Raw genomic sequence first — 20,687 nt, forward strand, 5'->3', positions numbered from 1 at the left:
CTAAAAGTTGCTTTACTTCATGCTTTAGTTTATGTAACTTAACAAGACAGATATCTTCAGCATTGCTGACGAATTTAAAAAAAAACAAAGCCAAAGTAAAACTTCCACTTTCCCACAAAACACGAGTTATTTTCACACCCGCATTACTAATCTATAAAATTATATGATGATTATTGTTCCAAGTAACCTTAATAAAGTTAGTGCTAGAGACAAAATTTCAAGTTCAGACAATGCAAGATAGTAAATTTACATAAGGCAATAAAGTTTGTACTCTTCTATAACAGATAGAGATCCATGCACACACTTAAACAGCAGGAATCTAACAGCTGTCAAAAGTCCACTGCTTTTTCAGTAAGAAAACTTAAAATGTGTAACATATGTATCTATATTTATATGGATTAGAATATTATTTGGAAATAGAGATAACATTCTGTTCCTATCTTATTTTCAAAAAACACTTACTATAAGCCCTTGTTAGATGATACATGGAACAAATGTTATTCCATACATTCAACAATAACAGTAAATGCCTCATGACTACCACAGGTAGCCAGTGGTACTACCTCATCCCTTTTCATTTTTAAGGTCATGGACAAATGAAGAATGCAATTCTATAATTTAAAAAAAAAAAAAAAAAACAAAGAAAAAAAAAAAAACAAACCACTTTTTTTTTTTAAAGAGAAGGTTTTTTTTTAAGAAGTCTACATCCTTCAGCTCAACATCTGACAATTCGGACATGAAAATGTCTCACATTTCAACTTTTTTTTTTCTTTAAGTACCTGTAACCATAAAAGTTTGACAGAGGAAACACTGAAATTTGGAGAAAAGGTAAAAAAACTCTCTCCACCAAATACTGAAGCCGTAACAGTTAAAAATTCATGCCCTGATCCTTCAGGTATAGCATACACCAAAATGGAATCCAAAACAAAGTAATCCTTTAGAAAAATCAAACACTCTTCTGGGGAAGAAAACCAAGCAGCCATAGTCCATCTATCCTCCAGCTTAGTCCCTGTTTCATTTTTATTTCATTTCCATTTAACTTCTCAAACTAAGTCACTAGGCTCCAAGCCCGCAAACATTTTCAGCTCTGTAAAAACCACATCATCATTAACAGTCTAACACTAATTGCCTTTTGTCAAACATTACATGTTTTTGTTACTATTCAGTGATGGAGATGCAGAACCTTATTTGCTATTTTAATGTTACTCGAAGCACTGGGCAGAATCTTGGACTGTGAGAGCGAGGTCTCCTACTGTAAATTTCTACCCTGAACAGATTCAGGGCTCACAGGGCAAAGCTGCCCCACAACTCCACCATCATCTCCCAAAGCCTCCTCAACAGCAGCCTGTGGCTGGGCAGGGGACAGCACCAGCTGTGGATCACGGATCACACACCGTGACACGTGCCAGCTCCATGTGCCGGCTGCTGCCTTCCCAGGGATTAGGGATCCAGCTAAAACCTCCTCTTCCTTTCCACCATGCAGGCAGCAGGGAGGCACAGGCACAGATGACACCTGAAACAGCACTGTGTCCTTGAGATCTTTACCACTTTATCATGAGTTTGATCAAAACCAGTTGAACAGCACAAATGTTAGGAGAAAACCAAAGAACACAAAAAGACAATCAATATTAGGCTTGGGTGTGCTAAAAAAAACAGACCACAATGTCAAAATACTATCACATATGCAAAATAAATGCTTTTTTCTGTGTACTCATGGACGAGTTGCCAGTGTCACACGTTAGCCCTACTAACTTGAACTTTGGGTTAGTTTTCTCTCTTAAAGCCAAGCAAAGTACCCTCCAAGCTAGAAACAAAAGGCATAGGGCCTTCTAAATCCTTTGCAGCATGAAACCTTATGCTGCTTCATTGCTGTGTAAGTAGCTGCCTTCACTTTAATACTTCAATACTGAGAGAAACATGATTACTACTCATAGGAAACAAATCAACAAACTGTGTTTCTTTCAGTATTCGCCACAATTCACTGTAAATATTAAAGGTAGTCAGAAGCAATGAACTCTTGAGAGCAGGCAGGTGGCATGATGCCAATTTTACATTCTTCTTGATTTCTCTTCCAATGGACACCAAGACGTGGTGACAAGAAAATGAAACATCAAGAACTGTATGCAGGGTGTTCAGAGCCCTCCAGCCACTGAGGGCACATACAATTCACAGCTACAGCTCAGGAAGGGATCACTGACACAGGATGGAGGGAACAGTTTGCTAAGCTCCTATGAGCCACTGCTCTGCCTGATGTCCCTAAGCACTTGGAAACATTTACTGATCTACGGTGTAATGGCTCCAGTACACCATCACCAATGTTTTCAAGCATAAAGCTACATCACTTCACTCTGCAGCTTGAAGCTGACCAGGATAAAGGAAAGGTGCTTATATCACATCCCTCATTTCCAGGAAGAGAGCTGAACTGAGACACAGAGTGTCATCTCTGGTTTGGTCTGAAAACCAGGAACTGCAGAGAAGTTATGCTTTTTCCCAAATTAGAGAACAAATTTCATTATGCATTGGAAATGAAATGTTTTGATTGGTAAGGAGAAAAGGTTGCAGACTAAACTCCTTTGATCCATTTTCTGTCTATGACTGAAGAACTGGAAAACTCAGGGGGAAAAAAAAGCCCATGGACACAAAATACACAATTTATGAAATGGGCAAAATTTATTTGAATTAAGTATCCATTCATGCCTTGAAAAGCAGTGCCTGTTAGCAGGTATGAACAGAAGACAGGAAGATTTGACTCCCAAGAGCATTTTCACCTTTGAAAATTATTACAAATTCTTAAGTAATTGAATTCCCAACAAGTCTACGTGCACGTGGGACAGACATTGCTTGACTCTTTGCAGATGTTTTAAGTGGCACCTTTTTTTGCACAAAAAAAATTAACAGAAAACCTTAAAGTGATGGGAATTAATTTATTACCATGACGGCACTATTTTCCTTAAGAATCGTTTGCTTGTCTTGTGTCCTTTCCAGCACCCTGAATATTCAAATTCTAAAGCAATTTATATGAAAAAAAAAATTAATTTGTTTCTTACACAGTCTTAACTAAGTTCTCAATGACACTTTGTCTTTATTTCAGTTAGCTATTCTAAACAGTAGACAGAAGACAGCTCAGACACTTTTTCTGCTCTCAAATCACCTGTCAGTCTGGTAACACACTGTTCAGCATCTCCAACAGATCATTCTTTTCATTCCCTGAGCCTAATAAGATTTTCATGCTCTCAAAACGTGCTGCTGGCACAACACACCCCCGTGCCTCAGCTCCAGCCCAGGAATGGCTGAACCCTACCCACAGAATTATTGCTTCTAAGCTTGCACCCCTGTTTCAGCCACACAAGTAATTCCTCATACATTTTTTTCCACTTGAAAGGTGGGCTACCAGGAGGCATTCTGAGAAGCTGTGTCATGCTGATACACTTCACAGCCAGTGTACAAATTTCAAAAAAGTTCTTGTATTTAAATGGAAGTGGAAACCTTTCAAAGGTGTTCAGTCTGACATGGCCACCTTTCCTCTTGTGCAGAAAATATTCACTGAACTAATCCCTTGCCTTTATCTCAGGCAATATTCTTAATGGTATGACAAGATGGCTTTTGAAGTAACAATATAACTGTCTTGCCCCTTCTTCTTCTAATTCTTTGGCTAGCAATCTAGCAATCACTAGATATTCTGCTATCTCTCATCTTTCTTTGCACCTTATGCCCCTGCATCTCTCAGCCCCACCTCCAAATCACTCCGTACACGTGTACCTGGCCAAACCAGACACAGTGTGCTCAGCCCAACTGCCTCCCCAGCAAACCTTCAGGGGGAAACACAATGGGCAGAAGAGCTGCTGCACTTTGTAGTACAAGAGCTGTCAGAGCCCGACATGTGCACACCTCTCATGGAACGTCCAGTGAAAGAGACACATTCCTCCTCACTCCAAGCTCAGAGCAGCAAGCGAAAGCCAGAAATACAAGTGATGACCCTTGAGGCAAACATGAGGGACTCACATGCCAGAAATACCTCTTTTCACCCACTTTTTTAGGGTGAGCTGCTACAGAAAAAAGTTAAAGCATACTGTAATATATACACAGCAACATTACCAATTGTCAAAACAAATGTATACTTAGGCTAAATCAGTCTGAATTGAGACAGTACTCATGAATACGTTGAAAATCTTTAATAAATACAGCAGCAGTTTCTTAAATAAAAAGAGGAACTAAGTTTGAACTTAAAGAACATTTTCCATCCAATTAGTAAGAGCTCAGCAGTTTGAGTCTGAAATGGCTTCCTTACCAACTGGTTTCTGCTTGCCTGCATGTTTTGGCCCACTTGAGAGGTATGCACCTTAACAGGGCTTTTTTACTTCCACAAGCACTACTACCACAAGAAACCAACTGCTTTCAATACAAAGTTATTTCAACTTTTCAACTAAGAAAACTAAGAAGCAGACAAAAGCACAGTGTTTTTAAAAAACTCTTTATTGTCCAAGGCTGTGAAGAAAGAATGGACTGTAAAATTCACTGTTGTATCGGAAAGGTGAATTATAGATTAAGGGAAAAAAGTTTCATGTACTCTGTACATGGACATACATAGTATGAACTGCCCTGTCATCAGGAAAAATAGGCTGCAGAAATCAGATTCTTTCCTAAACACTGGAGTAATTTTCTGTATTGCCACATTAGCAAGCAAGCATGAACAGAGAGATTTAAACAGAATCTCAACCATTTCAGACTTTTGAAAAACAAACCGGGAGCGGGGGGAGGGGGGAAGAGAACAATAATCACACCGGTTTGAACATGGGCTAATGATACAGTAAGAAAAGTGTGTGTAAGAGGAAAGGGAATATCTTCAAAAGGGGAAAACTTACCAAAAAGCAACTAAAGAAGAGAGGACCCGTAGATATCACCTATCTAAATACCCATCATAACTACTACCATCCAAACAAACATCATAACACTGAAATTCTATGCACATATTTTCTGGCAGACCTTTCCCCTTCTCTGCTATCAGTTTCTTAATGCTTCGACCCAGCCAGAGCACAGCTGCAGTTCTTTTTAATCATGGCTGCTGCCAGCTGTCTCCTAAGACTGCCAAATGCTCAGGCCTCATTCAGGTTCCCCCAACTCTGCTCCATTTTTGGACAGAAAATGACTAAACTGAAATTCTTTCTCACAAAGTAAACAACTTACTTTTTTTAAAAAAAAGTTTTTAAAACTCTGTAGAGGAAGTAAGATATTACTCTGCCCTCCCCATTATCTTCTATGTCCATGCCAGTGTTAAACACAAAAACAATTCCAAAGGAATACCCTGACCAACCTGGTGGTCAAATGCAATTATGTAACAAAGCTGCACTTGGGATGTTGAAACTTAGCTCTAAAGATAGGGCTCCCCACCCACATAAGCAGGATGCAGAGGCTTTGCACACAGAGTCACCAAGGTACCATCAGGATAGTATGTCAGGAACAGACTTGATGACTTAAACAATCTCCTTCCTCAAGGGCATCCATTTTCTGCAATTTACTCTCTGCACTCCGTGCTTTTCCAGCTACCAACCACAACTGAATTCTGCATCCTGGGCCAAGAAGTTGCTAAGCACAGCCATATACCTTTGCTCCTGCACAGCATAAGCACAAGTTTTTAAGAACTACACTTGCCATTTTAATTCGCTACCTATAAATGCACTGGCCCAAAGTGAAAAATGAGGGCACTAAGAACTACTTAGAAAAATAAAAGAATCAAACAGCAGTCCACAGACAAATGCTCCCTTATAGCACCAAGAGCAAAACTATTGCCAGAACAAAACCTGTTTGAATATCAATACATAGTAACAAATGACAAAATGAGAAACAGCTGTTTCCATTATTGCTCAAAACGTTAGGGGGAAAAAAAAATTAATTTGTTCTTCTAATCTTAAAGAGCCACCTCAAAGGTCACTGCCAACACAATAACCACAAAATCTGTGCTTAACATTACAACACAGCAGAAAGGGATACAATTCCTGTGCTGTGCTGTAGCCTGGAAAGATATTTTAAGCAATTCTATTTCTCCACAGCAAGCAAAAAACATTTTCAAGAAAAATTCATAGGCTCTAAAACAAACCAGACTTAATTCATGCCTAATTAAAATACTTCTCTGTTAATGCATGATTAAATACCTAATTTTTCCACTTAGAATGAATGCAGAAAAGCAATATTCTCTCATAGTCCCTAGAAGAACATGAAGTATGCAGAGATGAGAAACATTTCTCAACTCGAACACCTTCTCTGATGAAGAGTATCAACCCCTTGGATCAGATCCTCTGAAGGCCTGAGTTATAGAGCTCAGCACTGTGCACAAAAGCAAAAGCCAGCAAATCATCACAGCATCCAGAGTCAAAATGCTAACTCACACTACAATGCCAGAACTATTTCCACAAACTGAAATACCCAGAGCAGGCAAACTAGCTGTCCAAAGCGAAGCATACTGATAAACTCATGTAACTATGAAATACCATACCAACTCCTAAAGTTCATCCAACTTTGACATTCATTTTCATCTGAAAAATTGTACTACATTAATTCAACCTACAAGCCAATAAATATTCTAAAACAGCAAACTTACAAAATTTGCTCTACAATGCTATGTTTTTATACCAAAGCTTATGTGCAGATGAATACAGCACGAAACACTATTTCGGTTTATGCCTTACAGAGTAAGTTTAATAGTTAAAAAAAAAAAAAAATCCCGCCAGACTATTTCAAAAATCAAAATATTGTTCTGAATATTTTCACCTCTCTACAGTAAGAGTCTCTCATAAAAACCTCATTTTCTAAGTAGCTGCATTTTTGTTTTATATGAATTATCAGTGTGATATTTTCCTAATGACACACCTTACTTTCTAGCGACCAAGTTCTCCCTCTCTTCACAAAGATGACTTAAAAGTAACTGTTAATACTGAACAGTCTTTCATTGTTTCAAATTTACCTAAACCCCTATCTGCAAATCACCCGCTACATACAGGATTACTCGTAGACACTCTTCAGACAGTATTAAGTCTTGATCAAGCAACATTAGGGTAAGATTATGGGAAGCTTTCCACATTAAGAGTTTCTCAAAGCCTTTAAAATGAGATTGTTACAAGCACTAGCTGAAGGCTATTAAAAAGACAACCAAAAAAAAAACCCAAAAACAAACAGCAAACTCTACCATTTTAAATAAAAGATACAGATCCTTACCTGTGTTACACAGCTGCACAACTACTGAAATAAACCCCCAAACCAACTGCTTCTTAATACCAAACATTCACTACAATTAACTGACATTGCATCACCTTCATTTTAATGCCCAAAGAAATACCCACTGAAGCAGGGTAATACAATTGGAGCAGAATTAACTGTACCTCTGCATAGCCATGGTAAGTCACTTTTTTCAACTCAGCCTAATTCTTAGCATTATCTTCACCTATGTTAAGAATTAAGATACAATGATGGCTCATGCTCTCTGGGAGCCCTGGGACCTTTATTCATGCACTGTCTAGGCAGTATGAGGACAAGGACTAGCAAATTCCATTTTAAAACAAATTAACAAGCACTTTCTTCAACATCAGTACCAACACAGCCTAGTTTCCCACACCCCGAGATACAGTGCTCTATGTGGGCTAAGGTTGAGCTCACATTGCAGTCTTCCTTATACTGGGAATATTAATGTTCTTCTACCTACCTGCTTCCCCTCCCAGCCCCCACCCCTTTTTTCCTCCCTCATCAGGAACAGTCAAGCTTGCTGTCTCAAGGATCTATAAGCCCTTTGGACAAATCTGGTTGAACTTGGTAAAGTTCAAGAGTCACCAAGAAGGGGAAAATCATTATGGGGAGGGCAAGGACATGTAAGCAGTTGACATACATGCACTATTACACTCCTCCCAAGTCCCTTCTTCCTCCAGAACCCGACTCCAAATCAATCAAATTAATTCTCTGTAGATTTGAAAGAGCGTCCCCATTAAACTTTACAACAAAGAAGCCTTTGAAGTACCTACATTTACACGGGCTGACTATACACCACTATCTCTAATTGCTCAGTGTGCCGAGCAACGTCCTGAGAGACAACTTTTATTTATTTTGGATCAGTTTACACACAAGCATAACAGCAGCTTAAACCATCCGAGTTTTATTTACACTAACTGACAAAAAAAACCACCATCACCAAGACTGCAGTCTTTAAATAAGGGTAAGGACACCAAAGACCCTCCTAGGATGCTCTGCAAAGATTCATTCTCAACTGAATTTAATTCTGAAGAAAGATATGAAAAGAGTCTTTATCTTTATTTGACTGGCTGTCAACAGAATATAGTAGACTCTGAAAGAACAGAACCATCAGATCGAGATACACCTTGTCCTTCACTGCTTTTGGCTGAACTGCAAAATCAGTAACAAACACGTTGGAGAGTCTTGCAGAACAGAACTCCTTCAGCAAACAGTTGTTTAAGATCTGCATTCAGATCACCACCACACTCAAAAGCTGAATGAACATATCCACCAAGATTCATCAGCTTCCTTCTGTTCAGAGCTGTGTTTTTATCATATACACAGTATTGTCTAGCAAGGAGTTCTAAAATTTAAATAAGCATCAAATTAGCAAGCTTTTCTGTATATAGTATTTGTTACATATACTATATTATATGTATATATTGTATATTTACATATATATATACACACTATTTTATTATATGCCACGGGACTGGAACCAGGAAGCACCAATGAAACTGATGAAGTCTGTTCCTCTTGGCCTTTCACACATTATGAATTTTCAGAGCTGTATCACTTTTCCCCCACAGCTCTCTCTCTTTCTTTCCCAACTTGAAAAATACTGTTCTGACAAAGGCTGTCTAGAAGGAAATCATTTCACTGTAAAACCTGTTCTACTACAATCATTCGTTAGCAACCAAGGAAACTCACTACTATTTCTTCCCCTTAGAAATATTGGGGGATGAACTTAGTCCAGCTCTTAGGAAAACCACATTCAAACTTTAAAATCCCATAAATATTATTTCCAGTCTGAGTAGTTAAAAGACAGCTGCTGAAAATCGTATGAAATTATTTTAGCAGCAAAAATAAAGAGCAAGATAAAAGACAACTACACATCCTACCAATGTGTCTGTTAAACTATGGCTCAAATCGGGAATTTTTTGGGTTTCTTGAATTAGATCCCTAACATATATATTAAAAATAACTGAACTGTGACTATCTTCTTGTTTACTGCATTAACAACCTAACAAGTCCATTCAAATTTCTAATCCCTAGGTTAACTATACTTGAGAAATTAAAGTTATGCAAGTTCTATTCATTAGAAATTATTTTGATAACCCAGAGCAAGTCAGTAGGTGTCATCTTCATCTAGGTTCATCTAATGTGATCTTCTACCCAATTACAGAAGCTGTGGTTTAATCAGGCCATTTTCAAAAACCTCTCATGAGATATAACATCTGATCTTTTCCAAGAATGACTTGAAAAAAAAATTCATTTTCACCTCCAGGGGCCCTGTGAACTCCCCTCTGAAAAGTATTAAGCTATCCTACAAACATTCCAGAGCCCAAAAATAGCTCCAAAAGGAAGTCTGACAGAATGCAGTTTCACAGGTCTGAAGTTTTTTATGTACACACTGATACAGTTGTGCTAATTACAAACAGAAAATGTTTGGGCAGCTGAAGTTCAGAAAATTACTTTTTCCACCCAGATAATGAAACAAACATGGCCTAAGCTGTATCTGCACCTTCATGCTGTAAACACATACCCATACTAAATTCTACTACCACCAACTCATCACTATTCAAAATACATGTTTAAAAACCACAAATGCACTCAGGAATTTTAGAAAAGGAACATTATTATTCCATTTTATGGAATAACTGGACTAAGTGGACTAACATACTGCACTGAGGCTAAAGCACCATATCTTGATCTGCAGAAACACAGATTACAGTGCCAAGGACCTCAGAGTAGTGTGTAAAGTGCAGAATGCTTCAGACTGCTTTTAGTTAAACACAGGATCCTCTACAACTGTTTACAATTAAGAATTGCCCCAGTTTTATCAGAACACTTAATCGTCCCTTGAAAACACAAAGTCTAAAGGGAGATTAGCAAAAATCAGAGGAAAACAGAAGTATATGGACAGTTGAGCAAACACACCTGCAGTTACAAGTTTAGCACTGCTGCCCTTGCATTCTCCATCTTCCACACTTTTGCTTGTGCTCTTTTCTTTCAAGAGAGGAACAGTATTGTCAAAAGGTATGCACTTGCTGGAGGCAACATTTTCTCCACTGTCTGGCTGATTAATTCTGCTGTTTGCTTCAAGCAGAGGAGTGAAGTCCTCAGACTGAGCAGCTTCACCAGGTTCCAGCTGAGAGGAGCTTTTAGCCTGTGACACATTCTTTGAAGACACAGGAAGAGATTCTTCATCACTATCAAATCCAAATGGATCCTCTGTTACCTCATCTTCAACTTTGGGTTTCTTAGGAACTTCAGAAATATCTGGTTTGACACTGGGCCTCTTCTGTCCTAATTTGGCCATGAAGGTGGTTTCTCCCCATTTTGTACTAAGGGTGGTCCGTTTGTTGGAAAACACTTCATCAAACTTGGAACTGCCATTTCCCCCTTTCCGGCTGTAGGTCTTTCCAAATCGGGATGTCATTTTGGCTCCTGTTTCATATTCTCTGTTGCGAAAGAAACAAGAAACATCAATTCACCAACCTTCTTGTACAAATGATTGTTACTTCCACCCTTTATTGGGCCTACGAGCACCAAGCATGTACACTGCACACAAGCAACAGATCCATCATCTGCTTCTTTCTAGACTCACTCATTCACATGTGTGCGTCATTATGGCAAAAGGTTCTGCACTAAGCATCCACTAAAATAAACTGAAATTCAGTTGCTTGCACATTTATAAACTGATGGCACAATGAATCCTTAAGAAAAATCTTCTAAGAATGGCACTGCTTTGCTCTAATTTTGTATTTCCAAATATAGCAGGCACTATCATAAAACATCATGAAACAACTCAGCAGTATTTTCATCACATCTGAACACACGGCTCCCTCCTAGAGTCCAATAGCACAGCGTGGCATAAAAAAAAAACCTCTTGCCAGTTAAATACAAAAACTGCCAGAATATTCCTCATTGCCGTAGATGTATTTTAAGTACTAATTAATCACAATGATGACAATTCCATTCAATGCTCTTCTCTCACACTCAGTTAGCAAGTGTTTTACTTGGCAACACGATGTGGGTTTTTGACCCTGGTCAGGACTGGTGCACAGCCAACCCCCACAAGTAAATCTGACTCATCAAGGGAAAGAACAGAGACACTGCTCCATCCACTTCTGAGAACATGGAGGACACCTTAAGCAGGCCAGTGTAAACCTGTACTGTTCACTGGCTCTTACAAGCACAACGGCTTCACAGCTTGCTGAGAAGAACAGAAGGGCAAAATTAACAGATTAAACAGGAACACATTTAAGAGCCCCATGCATGTGTTCTTTTTCTACTTTTAACTCAACAAGGAAGACAGACCACCTGGGGGATTTTCATCCAAAAACAAATAGTTCAACTACTGGACAAATGACAACATAAACTCCAAAACCTCAAATCTGCTTTGTGAACCACTGTTTCTCTCCTTTGGCCCAAACATCAATAGGAGATTGCAATTCTTTATAGTTAGCCTGAATCTAATCAAGTCTATCTTTCTCTCAAACTCCTGTCCATACTACAAAAAAGGTCTGTTAAAAAAGACAGTTATTTAAGCTACAAAAGCAAAGATATCAAACTTTTAAAGTGTAAACTAACTTCATATAAACTATATGAAAAATGGCAGTTAAAATAATTTTTATTGAACTTATCATGACTTATTTGTTCAATACAACTGTTTTTATTATTATTATTCCCCGAGTATGTGATATACTGTCATTCCTATTTTGGTTTCATCTCAACACCCAGCTTCTCAACCTGAAGTGTCAGTCTTGCTTCTGCCAAAATCAACAGACTGCTTTCCAGAAATGCCCCTCTACCACTTCATACTAACAAGACTGTCCCACTAATAACAGTCTCCCTCTATTAGACCAGGCCAACTTGCACTCATCATGAAGAAGGTGAGGAACTCTAGTGAAGAAAACTCATGGAGAAAATTTAAGTGAATTAAAATGATAAAATTTGAAGTTCAGAAGTTTACCAGGTAGATAGTAGTGCAATGCAGAAGAGCTACAGGAACACCCCTTTTAGGAAAGGCTCTTCCTTCCAGTGGTGCAGCCAAGAGAAAGGAAAAGCAGGTGAGCAGAACTCTGCTGCAAAAGCCCACTCTGCAGAGGGTTCCTGGCTGCTCCTAGGAGACAGCACTCTTTAACCCCATCTCCTCCTTTCCCCACACACATCACTGCAGAACTGCTTTTCTTCCTCCCCCACAGATAGCTCCAATTTTCTATCTACACATACTTTAGAAAGCAAAGAGCAAACTAATCTAAATGACCACTTTTATTTTGCTGATGTTCGTAAATGTCAGTAAATATTTTAGACCAGAAAGGCCAGGTTTTCGAGCTATAGAAACTAAAGCAAAATATTTATTAATATCTCAGTTTCTAACAACTTACAGGAAAGAAAAAATTACTTCATTCACCACTAGCACATTTTCCTCCCCTAAAACCTTAAGACTCAAATATTTCTTATAATATGCATAATAAGAAGTACTCAGATAAGTACTTTTGACACTACATTTCCAGCCCATGCAAAGATAATGACAGATTTAAATTATGGCTTGTGGGCTGCAGTTCCAAAGAGAATATTCCTGTAATGGAGTTCATTTTCAGAAAGTAGAACCACATTTTCTTATTTATAAATTTTAAAATGAAGATCATCTCATAAGAAGTTTTAAATCAAAAATATCAAAATCCAAATTAATACTCAATATGATGTGCATGGGTTAAAAGATGAGTATTAGGAAAGCATAAATGCGCAATGCTATAAACTCATCTCTCAGATTTAAGGACATGAAGAGGTGCCTCCTTACAGGAAAGCATGAACAGAACAGGATTTTTACTCTTTACTTACAATTTTCTCTTGATTTTTCACTCAGAGGGAAATAAAACACTTGGTCAAGACACTTGGTCAACACTTTCCACTCCCTGCCTCCCTCGCCTGCATTGTGCTGCACCATTTGGAGCAGTGTAAACGTAAAAACATGTAAAAATCCGAAACAGTTCTCCTGCATTTCCCAGTGCTAACTCGGCGGACCAGCTGGAGACAAAAAACCCGGTAATTCCCCAGGAAGCCCATCAACCACCCCTATTCATCGCTCCTCTCTACACCGCTCCTCTTACATAATCAAAGGAAAGAAAAATAGGTTAAATGCACGGAGGCAGAAGGAGCTGATGAAATCCCACGGTGACAGTTTCTTTTTTCCTCCCTCCCTCCCCCTGCGGCGGGGGGGTGCGAGCGGAACCGGGTCACCCCACCGCTCCCTGATGTCATTTCCCTTCCCGCCCGGCCGCCTCCCCCGCCCCGCCGCACCACCGGCCCACATTACACAAGTGCCCCGGGCAGCCGCGGCGCCGCGCCCCCCCCGCCCCAGCGCGCACTTCACCCCCGAGCCAACTCCCGCCCCACAACTTCCCGCCCGGCCGGGGCCGGCGGCCCCCCACGCCCCTCCAGGCGGGGCAGTGCCGGCGGCTCCTGCCCGCGGGGCGCGGGGCCCGCTCCGCAGCCCGCACGGCCCCCGCCGCCCCCCTACCCGGCACCCACCTCGGCGTCAGCGGTGGCGGCGGGTGCCGGGCGCGGGCCCGGCCGATGTGGCTCCGGCCGCGGGTTCGGGCCGCCGAAGCGCCGCCTGCGAAAAGCGCTCAGCCTGCGGGACGCCTCCGCCTCTCCGGCAGCGGGACCCTCTCGGGGTGTCGCGGGCGTCAGGGCCCCCGGCGCCGCCTCCTCCGGCGCCGCTTCCTCCGCGCCGGGATTATCGCCGCGCTCGGGACGGGCCCTGGGACCATCTCTCCGCCATTTGCCCCCACTCCTTCCTGCCGTCACCGCGCGCGCCCCGCCCCCCGCCGCCGCGGCCAATCGCTGCGCGCTTCGCTCGGCCGCCCGCGCCGCCTCCGCGCCTGCGCCCGTCCGCGCGGTGCCCGGTGGGAGCTGTAGTTTGCGGCGCCGCCTGGGTCCCACCGGGCCCAGGCATGGCCCCCGGAGCCGGCGGGCGGGTCCCCGCGGCGGGGCGGCCCGAGCCGGACGGAACGGGGTGGCCTGGCCTGGCAGGAGCCGCCGCCTCCCCGCGGCCGCCTCAGCCCGGGCCCGCGCGGAGTCTCTGAAGGCGGGGCCAGCGGCCCCCGCCGCGGGCAGCCCCGAGCGGCCCCACCCCGACAGCGCTCGGGCCCAGGTGCGTCCCGGCGCACGTCGAGGGGACTCGGAGGAGGCCGGCCCGGCTGGAGCCGCGGGAGGTCAGAACCCTGCCCGGGAGCTCCCGAAGGCAGCAGGCGCGGAGGCGGCCCTGCGTGCACTCTGCTAAAAGTTAGCGGCGCCTCGTCCAGGGCACACGGGCCCCTTGCGCCCACGGCCGCCCTGGCTGGTACTCACAGTGGGTGCACGGTGCCCGGCCTTCACATCCGCTCCAGGGAGGAAACATGCTCTGCGGAGAGGGCCCGCGCAACGAACGCGGTGCAGGCCGTGAAAGTGTGGCTTTCACATGCTCGCACTTCCACAAGCTGCTACATCCACCCACACGCGTTAGATTTATGCACACCTTTGAGGCTTTAATTAATGATACACACTGTGCAGAGAGAAAAAAACGCTCCACAAGGATTGTGTCATGCAGCAAATGCATATGGCCATCAAACAGTCACCAAATCCAGCATTTTATATTTTGTAGGCAGTATTTCATAAAGTCCTTGTGGGATAGAAAACTAAGGATGCGTGACCAGAAAAACATTTTTAAAAATACCATCACACAGATGTAGTTTGGTCATTTTTCAGAGAAGGGAGGAACTCAGAAAAGTCAAATGAAATTCTATAACCTCAGAGTTTAAAATGGCTTCATAACACATGCTCATGCTTGAACCATCGTTTGAGGCTTTACGAGTCCCAAATGCAGGACTAATTAAAAGGCTGATTTCACTGCCCAGAAGAGATTAGAGTTGTCTCAATACCTGTAGCTTTTTTATTAATTTTCTATTTACCCAATGCAAAATCACTGCCACACAATAAGAAGATGCAAGACTATGGTTTTGTTTAGTGATCCTTTGGTCTTTGCCTCATCCCTCTTGATGTGTTGGAGCTTTCAGGCATTACTTCTGAAGCACAAACATGCTGTGAATGTGCTTTCTAAAACCAGTATACAACTGGTGCTGCTGGACAAAGTGGAGATAAAACTGACAGGACCTTGCAATGAGAAGTACAAGCTCCATTTGGAATGTGGTTGAGATTTGTGTTGTGTTTTAGACAAGGCTTACAAGCTCATCTCTATCTGACCACCTGACTCAGTTGCTGAGAAGCCACTGAAAAACAGGCTACAAACTTTAAAATCCATAATTTGACTACAAAAAGTGAGAAGATTGTTCTCCTGAGAGTATTCTTGATCAGAGCTACTAAATATCTCATTTAAACTCTAAGGGTAAAATAGATAGCTAAACCTGTTTGAGTTTGCATAGTCTTATTTTGTGACTGATCTGTTGGCCAAAGAGGAAAACCCTACTGTGAGAGCTCGAAACACTGAGGCTCTGAGTAGTTCTTTACAACATATAAGTTTGTCCTGAGAACCAGAAAATGTGAATAATATGGCAAGAGTAAGGAAGTAACACCAAGAAACTATTAGAAAATAATTTATATTTTGATATGAAGTTAGAAGAGTTGAAATTAAATTAGAGTTGTTTCCAGTGTAAAGCCTGGGCTACCTAAGTCACTTATACAGTAATGTAGAGAATTTTGCAATCTAATGATAGTAATTGGATGTCATTTGAAAGCTCTTACACACCTTATACCCCTGGGCTAGCTTCATATTTCCAGCTGTATTTCTAGTCTTTGTAGAAACCCCACACAGAGAAATCCAAACCACTGCAGATTCATGGTCATGAGGGAATTTCCCATGACTAACAAAGGATAAATCAAACTCATTTATGTCCTGCCTATGCTATCCTGGGTACCAGCAGAAGTCTGTAAGTGAAGCCTTTCACTGGGATGATGACAGAAGAACAAACCTTGTTGTGTTCAAGAATAGCAGAGATGTGCTAGTTTTACTGGCCCAACATACTTTAGATACTTTGAAAATTTGACACCCTGTATCTTAATAAGCTTGGCAGTTAACACATTAAGCTTTGCTATTTCCATTTGCATCTGGCTCACATCAAATATGCAAGTACCATGACAGAGCAAATAAAAGGCAAATCCCATCTGTGTTTGGCAGTAGATATGGTTCATTCTCAGCGGGTGGAATTTAACAGGCATTTTATGCTTTTTGTGAAATTATATTACTGATAGTGTCCATCTCCCTTCACACAAAAAAATCCCCAAAACACCAACTACACAAATGGGCACAAAAGCAGCCCATGATACACTCCAGTTTGGCATTTGTCTTCATGAGAACAGCAGTGGGAGATAAGCAACTATCTTCAAACTGTAGTTTTTCTACCTTAAAAGTTTTTTGGGGAAGTCAAAGTGAATCCTACAGCTTCCCATTACTGCTCGCTCACCAACCCCTCCGAGAGAAACCGTTGTCTTTGCTGTTTATAATAAAGTCAGAAAGCCCTGAAAAACACGGCTCAAATACATCAAAGGTGGATATAAAAGAGATAAAAGCATAGTAGCAGAAGGGACACATAAGAGGGACAGAAGAGTTATTTGGATACATTGCATCTTAACACACTCTAGACCCGCTCTCAGTTCTCTTTTTGAGGCTCTGTGCCAGGACCAATGTGGGACAAACAATAGAGAATTTTCCAAATGAGCTGCAGCCTAGTACAGAGCCTGTCAAAACATTAAAACATTTTGAATTGGTTCGTTTTCTTCCAGAAGAAAAGGGAGGCAATGCAGTAGGAAAACAGGTTTCCCATGTAGCAGATACTCTTGGGGCAGATGAAGACAGTCACATCCTTCCAGAAGCTGTCAGGAAGGTTTCTCAGTGCTGCCTCATGGACAAAACATAGCATGTGACAGTAACAGCAGCATAACTGAGGCTACATGTTTTAAAGGGACCATAGCAGTAGGTATCCTTTATGTCAAGTACATGAATTAGCACTATAATACACGCTTGCTCCAGTCCTTTTCCCACAAAAAGAAATAAGCTCATAATCCATTGCCCTGTTTCCCTGTGAAGTACTACCCAAGAAGCAAACAGTACCTCACAGGAAAGCTCTCCCCATCACTCCTCATGCCTAAACTTCTTCTCACCACTGTGAAAGATTCTCTGTCCACTTCTTCTCCTCTGCCTCTTTCCTATTCTGCATCTCACTAGTCACTAGTAAGCCTAGTCACTATTTGCCTTCCAAGATCTCAGCTTCTTGTAGTACTTCCTTCCTTGCCTCTTGTCCAGGTGGGAAGGGATGGGGGTGAAGAGGATGTCCTGCTGCACTCACAGCTTCATGTCTTTCATGTCCCAGTTAGCACCACTTACAATGCTAAACATTTTAGTGCTTTTTGCTTTTACTTTGCCAAAAGTCACTGTGTTCCTGTTGCTGCCCTTCAAATGTCACAGGAGCACATGGGTGAGAGCACACGGGTCCTTGCCATTTAGATTCACTGGGGCAAGAATGTTCCCCTTGCTATTTGCACAGCAAAGGTGAGGGGAGGGTAAAGAGACACATGAAGTTACTAATTACCATATTTTAGTCCACTTCTCCTAAAACAGTGACTTAGACCTCAGTATGGCCATGCTGGAGGAAGGGCAGCAGCCCCAGCCCCAGCAGCAGCACAGGACTAGGCAAGAACAGCAGGGTTGTGCTGAGAGCTGCAGTGACTGCACAGGGTGGGTTAACCCAGGCTGGATGCAGGTGTACACCAAAGCTGCTCTGTCACTGCCCTCCTCAGCTAGGCAGGGGAAAGAAAATATAACAAAAGGCTCATGGGTCAAGAAAGGGCAGGGAAAGATCACTCACCAAATTATTGTCACAGGCAAAACTGAATTGACTTGGGAAGATTAGTTAAATTTATTACCAACCAAGTCATAATAGGATAATGAGAAAAAAAACCCTAAAATTTTGAAACACCTTCCCCACATCCTTCCTCTTCCCAGGCTTAACTTTGCTCCCAGTTTTCTCTACCTCCTCCCTCCTCTCACATATTCCTCACTCCAGTTGCAGTTGGGCAGTTTTCTTGTTCCCTTTCTTATATCTGTTGTCCCAGAGGTGCTACCACAGTGACTGTTAGGCTTGGCCTTGGCCATTGGTGGGTCCCTCTTGGAGCCAACTGGCATTGGTTGTATCAGACACAAGGGAAGCTTCTGGCAGCTTCTTACAGAAGCCACTCCTGCTACCAGAATCTTGCCATGCAAACCATGAAGTAGAAAGTACATGGGCAGGGAAAGAGGAGAGGTCTGCAACCCAGAGTACAGCAAAGTACAATTTCTGTCAAGAATACGGCTTTTCATAGTGAGGTATTTTCTGTGAATAATGTACTGCTAATTTCTGACACTGAACACTGAGAAGAAGGACTGAAAGCACTGAAACAGGGGATATTTGTACAGCTTTGGATAATAATTTTCAGTAGCTACCGCCTCATATGTGGAAGTCAAGCCAAGGCATTAAGTTTAGTAACCAAAATGTTAAAACAAACACTGCTGGACAGGCCAAAGGAATGCTTATTCTGAGTGCAGCCAAGGGCCAGTTCTCCATGACATAAAAAATAAAAGTTCCCTGTATCATGGCATTACTGAATCAGGCCCAGACAGCAGAAAAAGTTGTGCTCCACCTTCTCTCTGGCCTGCACACCCATCTGTTGCAATCATGTGAGAGGCAGCATCACCCCTGCAATGTCAGAGCCTCTGGAAAGACTTGTTTTACTCGATGAACCAACAGTAGTCATTCACCTGTGGCTAAATTCTCAGTGGTTTTCTGTGCAGCTTTTTTCCCTAGGTGATCAGCCTGTAAGTCTACTGGAAAAACCTGTGGTGAAACACTAGTAGGAAAGCACAAAGTAGCTTTCACCTTGTTATAATGATCAAGGTCAGAATTTTATTCTGCTATGCAGTTTATTCCCAGCAAGCTCTGCTGAGAAAATAACCACCTGTGCTGTTTCCCACTGAAGATTTTATGATGTGCCAACATGTTTCAGGAGGAAAAAAAAAAAGAAACAAAACAAAAGCATTTGTAGTAAGGATGCAGCCTCACTTTAAAATCCACAAAGAAAGTCTAGGTTCCTCCATCCTTTGAACAAGCAAGTTCCCATTGTTGTATAAGGAATAAAAGGGTGCTGTTTCTCTCAAATACCTCTCAGCCCTGTAGGATGTAACCTTTCCTTCTTCCTGATTTTTTTTATTCCTTTTAAGATCTCTCTGTTTCATATTATTTTTGAATTTCTCTCTGTCTTTATAATAGCCCTTAAGGAAAGCTACCCAAAGTGTGTCAACATAGTGCTTGTCGGGGAAAGAAAAACATAGAAACCCATCAAGAAATTGGTTCTTATAGCAAGCTCATTGGTGCAATTGTCATTGGCCTACTCTATTCCTTCTCCAGCAACAGGGGAGCAGCCATTTCTGTTGCTTATTTTGCTATTTTGCTTCCTTAATCTTTTTAAAAGGGCAGGCAACCTACTTATCTTCCTTTGCCCTCTTAGTTTTGATTATTTGGTTTGCATGTGGTTGTCAGATGCTGTAACCTGTAACATTATCTTTTGGGTTTTAATTTACAAAAGTTTGGTTTTTACCTTTGTATTTCTCAAGTACTTGCTTCTACTTTTTAGAAAGAGGCCATTAACTAAGCACTTCTATGGTAGTTGCAAACCAGTATAGCCCAGCAATATCAGGTCAACAGATTTGTTGGTGCACTGGAACCAGGATGTGTGGCCATTGAAGATTGTGAGCAATGCTACAAAGGATGGCATTTGGAGAGGAAAATCCACAGAGAATTAAAACTTGTGTAACTAATGAGGTCTGGATGGACGTGTCCCTGAACGCCATGACAGAATTAATGTACTAGCTAGCAAATTAAGCTGATAAAATGAAAACTGAAAAAAAAATTAAATGAAGATTTTTCTCATGGGAATGTAGGACGCAACAAAACATCAGTTAGTGACTTCATTAGCTTCCTGCCAGAATACAGCCCCAAACAAATTACTTTCACCTTTACTCAGACTACAGTGCAGCACCACAAAGAAAGCTGCAATGTCTGTTGCATAAGACCCTGGTATATGTCCAGGGCCTTACACTGTGCCAGTTTTGCAAACCTGTTCACACTTAAGGTTCCCTGCATACAATGCAACCATGTCCCATGAAATGACCAAAGATCACACCACAGCATGAAATAGAGGGTCTGTTAATGAGTGGTGGCAGAGTACACTCAGAAAAGTAGCTAATGATATGAAGAGGCTGAAAACATCTGTGCATTGCCTGGTTCTTTAGACATGTCACGGAAATGACTCATTACTGGATCAACTACATGTATGGGCAACAGAGCAGGCAGTGCATTTACTGTCCACAAACACATTATTATTCTAATAATACACTGGCCTGCAGGCAGCCTCCTTATGCTAGACTTCTCTGC

The 20,687-nt window shown here is 41.8% G+C and overlaps 1 protein-coding gene across 4 annotated transcripts in view; it reads right to left on the reverse strand.

The window, feature by feature from the left end:
* WAPL (WAPL cohesin release factor) overlaps positions 1 to 20,687 on the reverse strand; it is an 88,583-nt gene that overhangs the window by 50,658 nt on the left and 17,238 nt on the right. Inside the window, exons 1-2 of one of the 4 annotated variants that reach the window (XM_056495636.1) lie at positions 13,756 to 14,052; positions 10,156 to 10,679 (exon numbers count right to left, since the gene is read on the reverse strand). In XM_056495636.1, coding sequence (XP_056351611.1) covers positions 10,156 to 10,657 — 502 coding nt within the window. In that variant the 5' untranslated portion in view covers positions 10,658 to 10,679; positions 13,756 to 14,052. Of the gene's footprint in view, positions 1 to 10,155; positions 10,680 to 13,065; positions 13,087 to 13,755; positions 14,053 to 20,687 lie in introns of those variants that run through there. The other 3 variants (XM_056495639.1, XM_056495638.1, XM_056495637.1) reach the window with 3 other exon arrangements.

The sequence above is a fragment of the Oenanthe melanoleuca genome, chromosome 6 (genome assembly GCF_029582105.1).
Source record: "Oenanthe melanoleuca isolate GR-GAL-2019-014 chromosome 6, OMel1.0, whole genome shotgun sequence".
Taxonomy (NCBI): Eukaryota; Metazoa; Chordata; class Aves; order Passeriformes; family Muscicapidae; genus Oenanthe; species Oenanthe melanoleuca.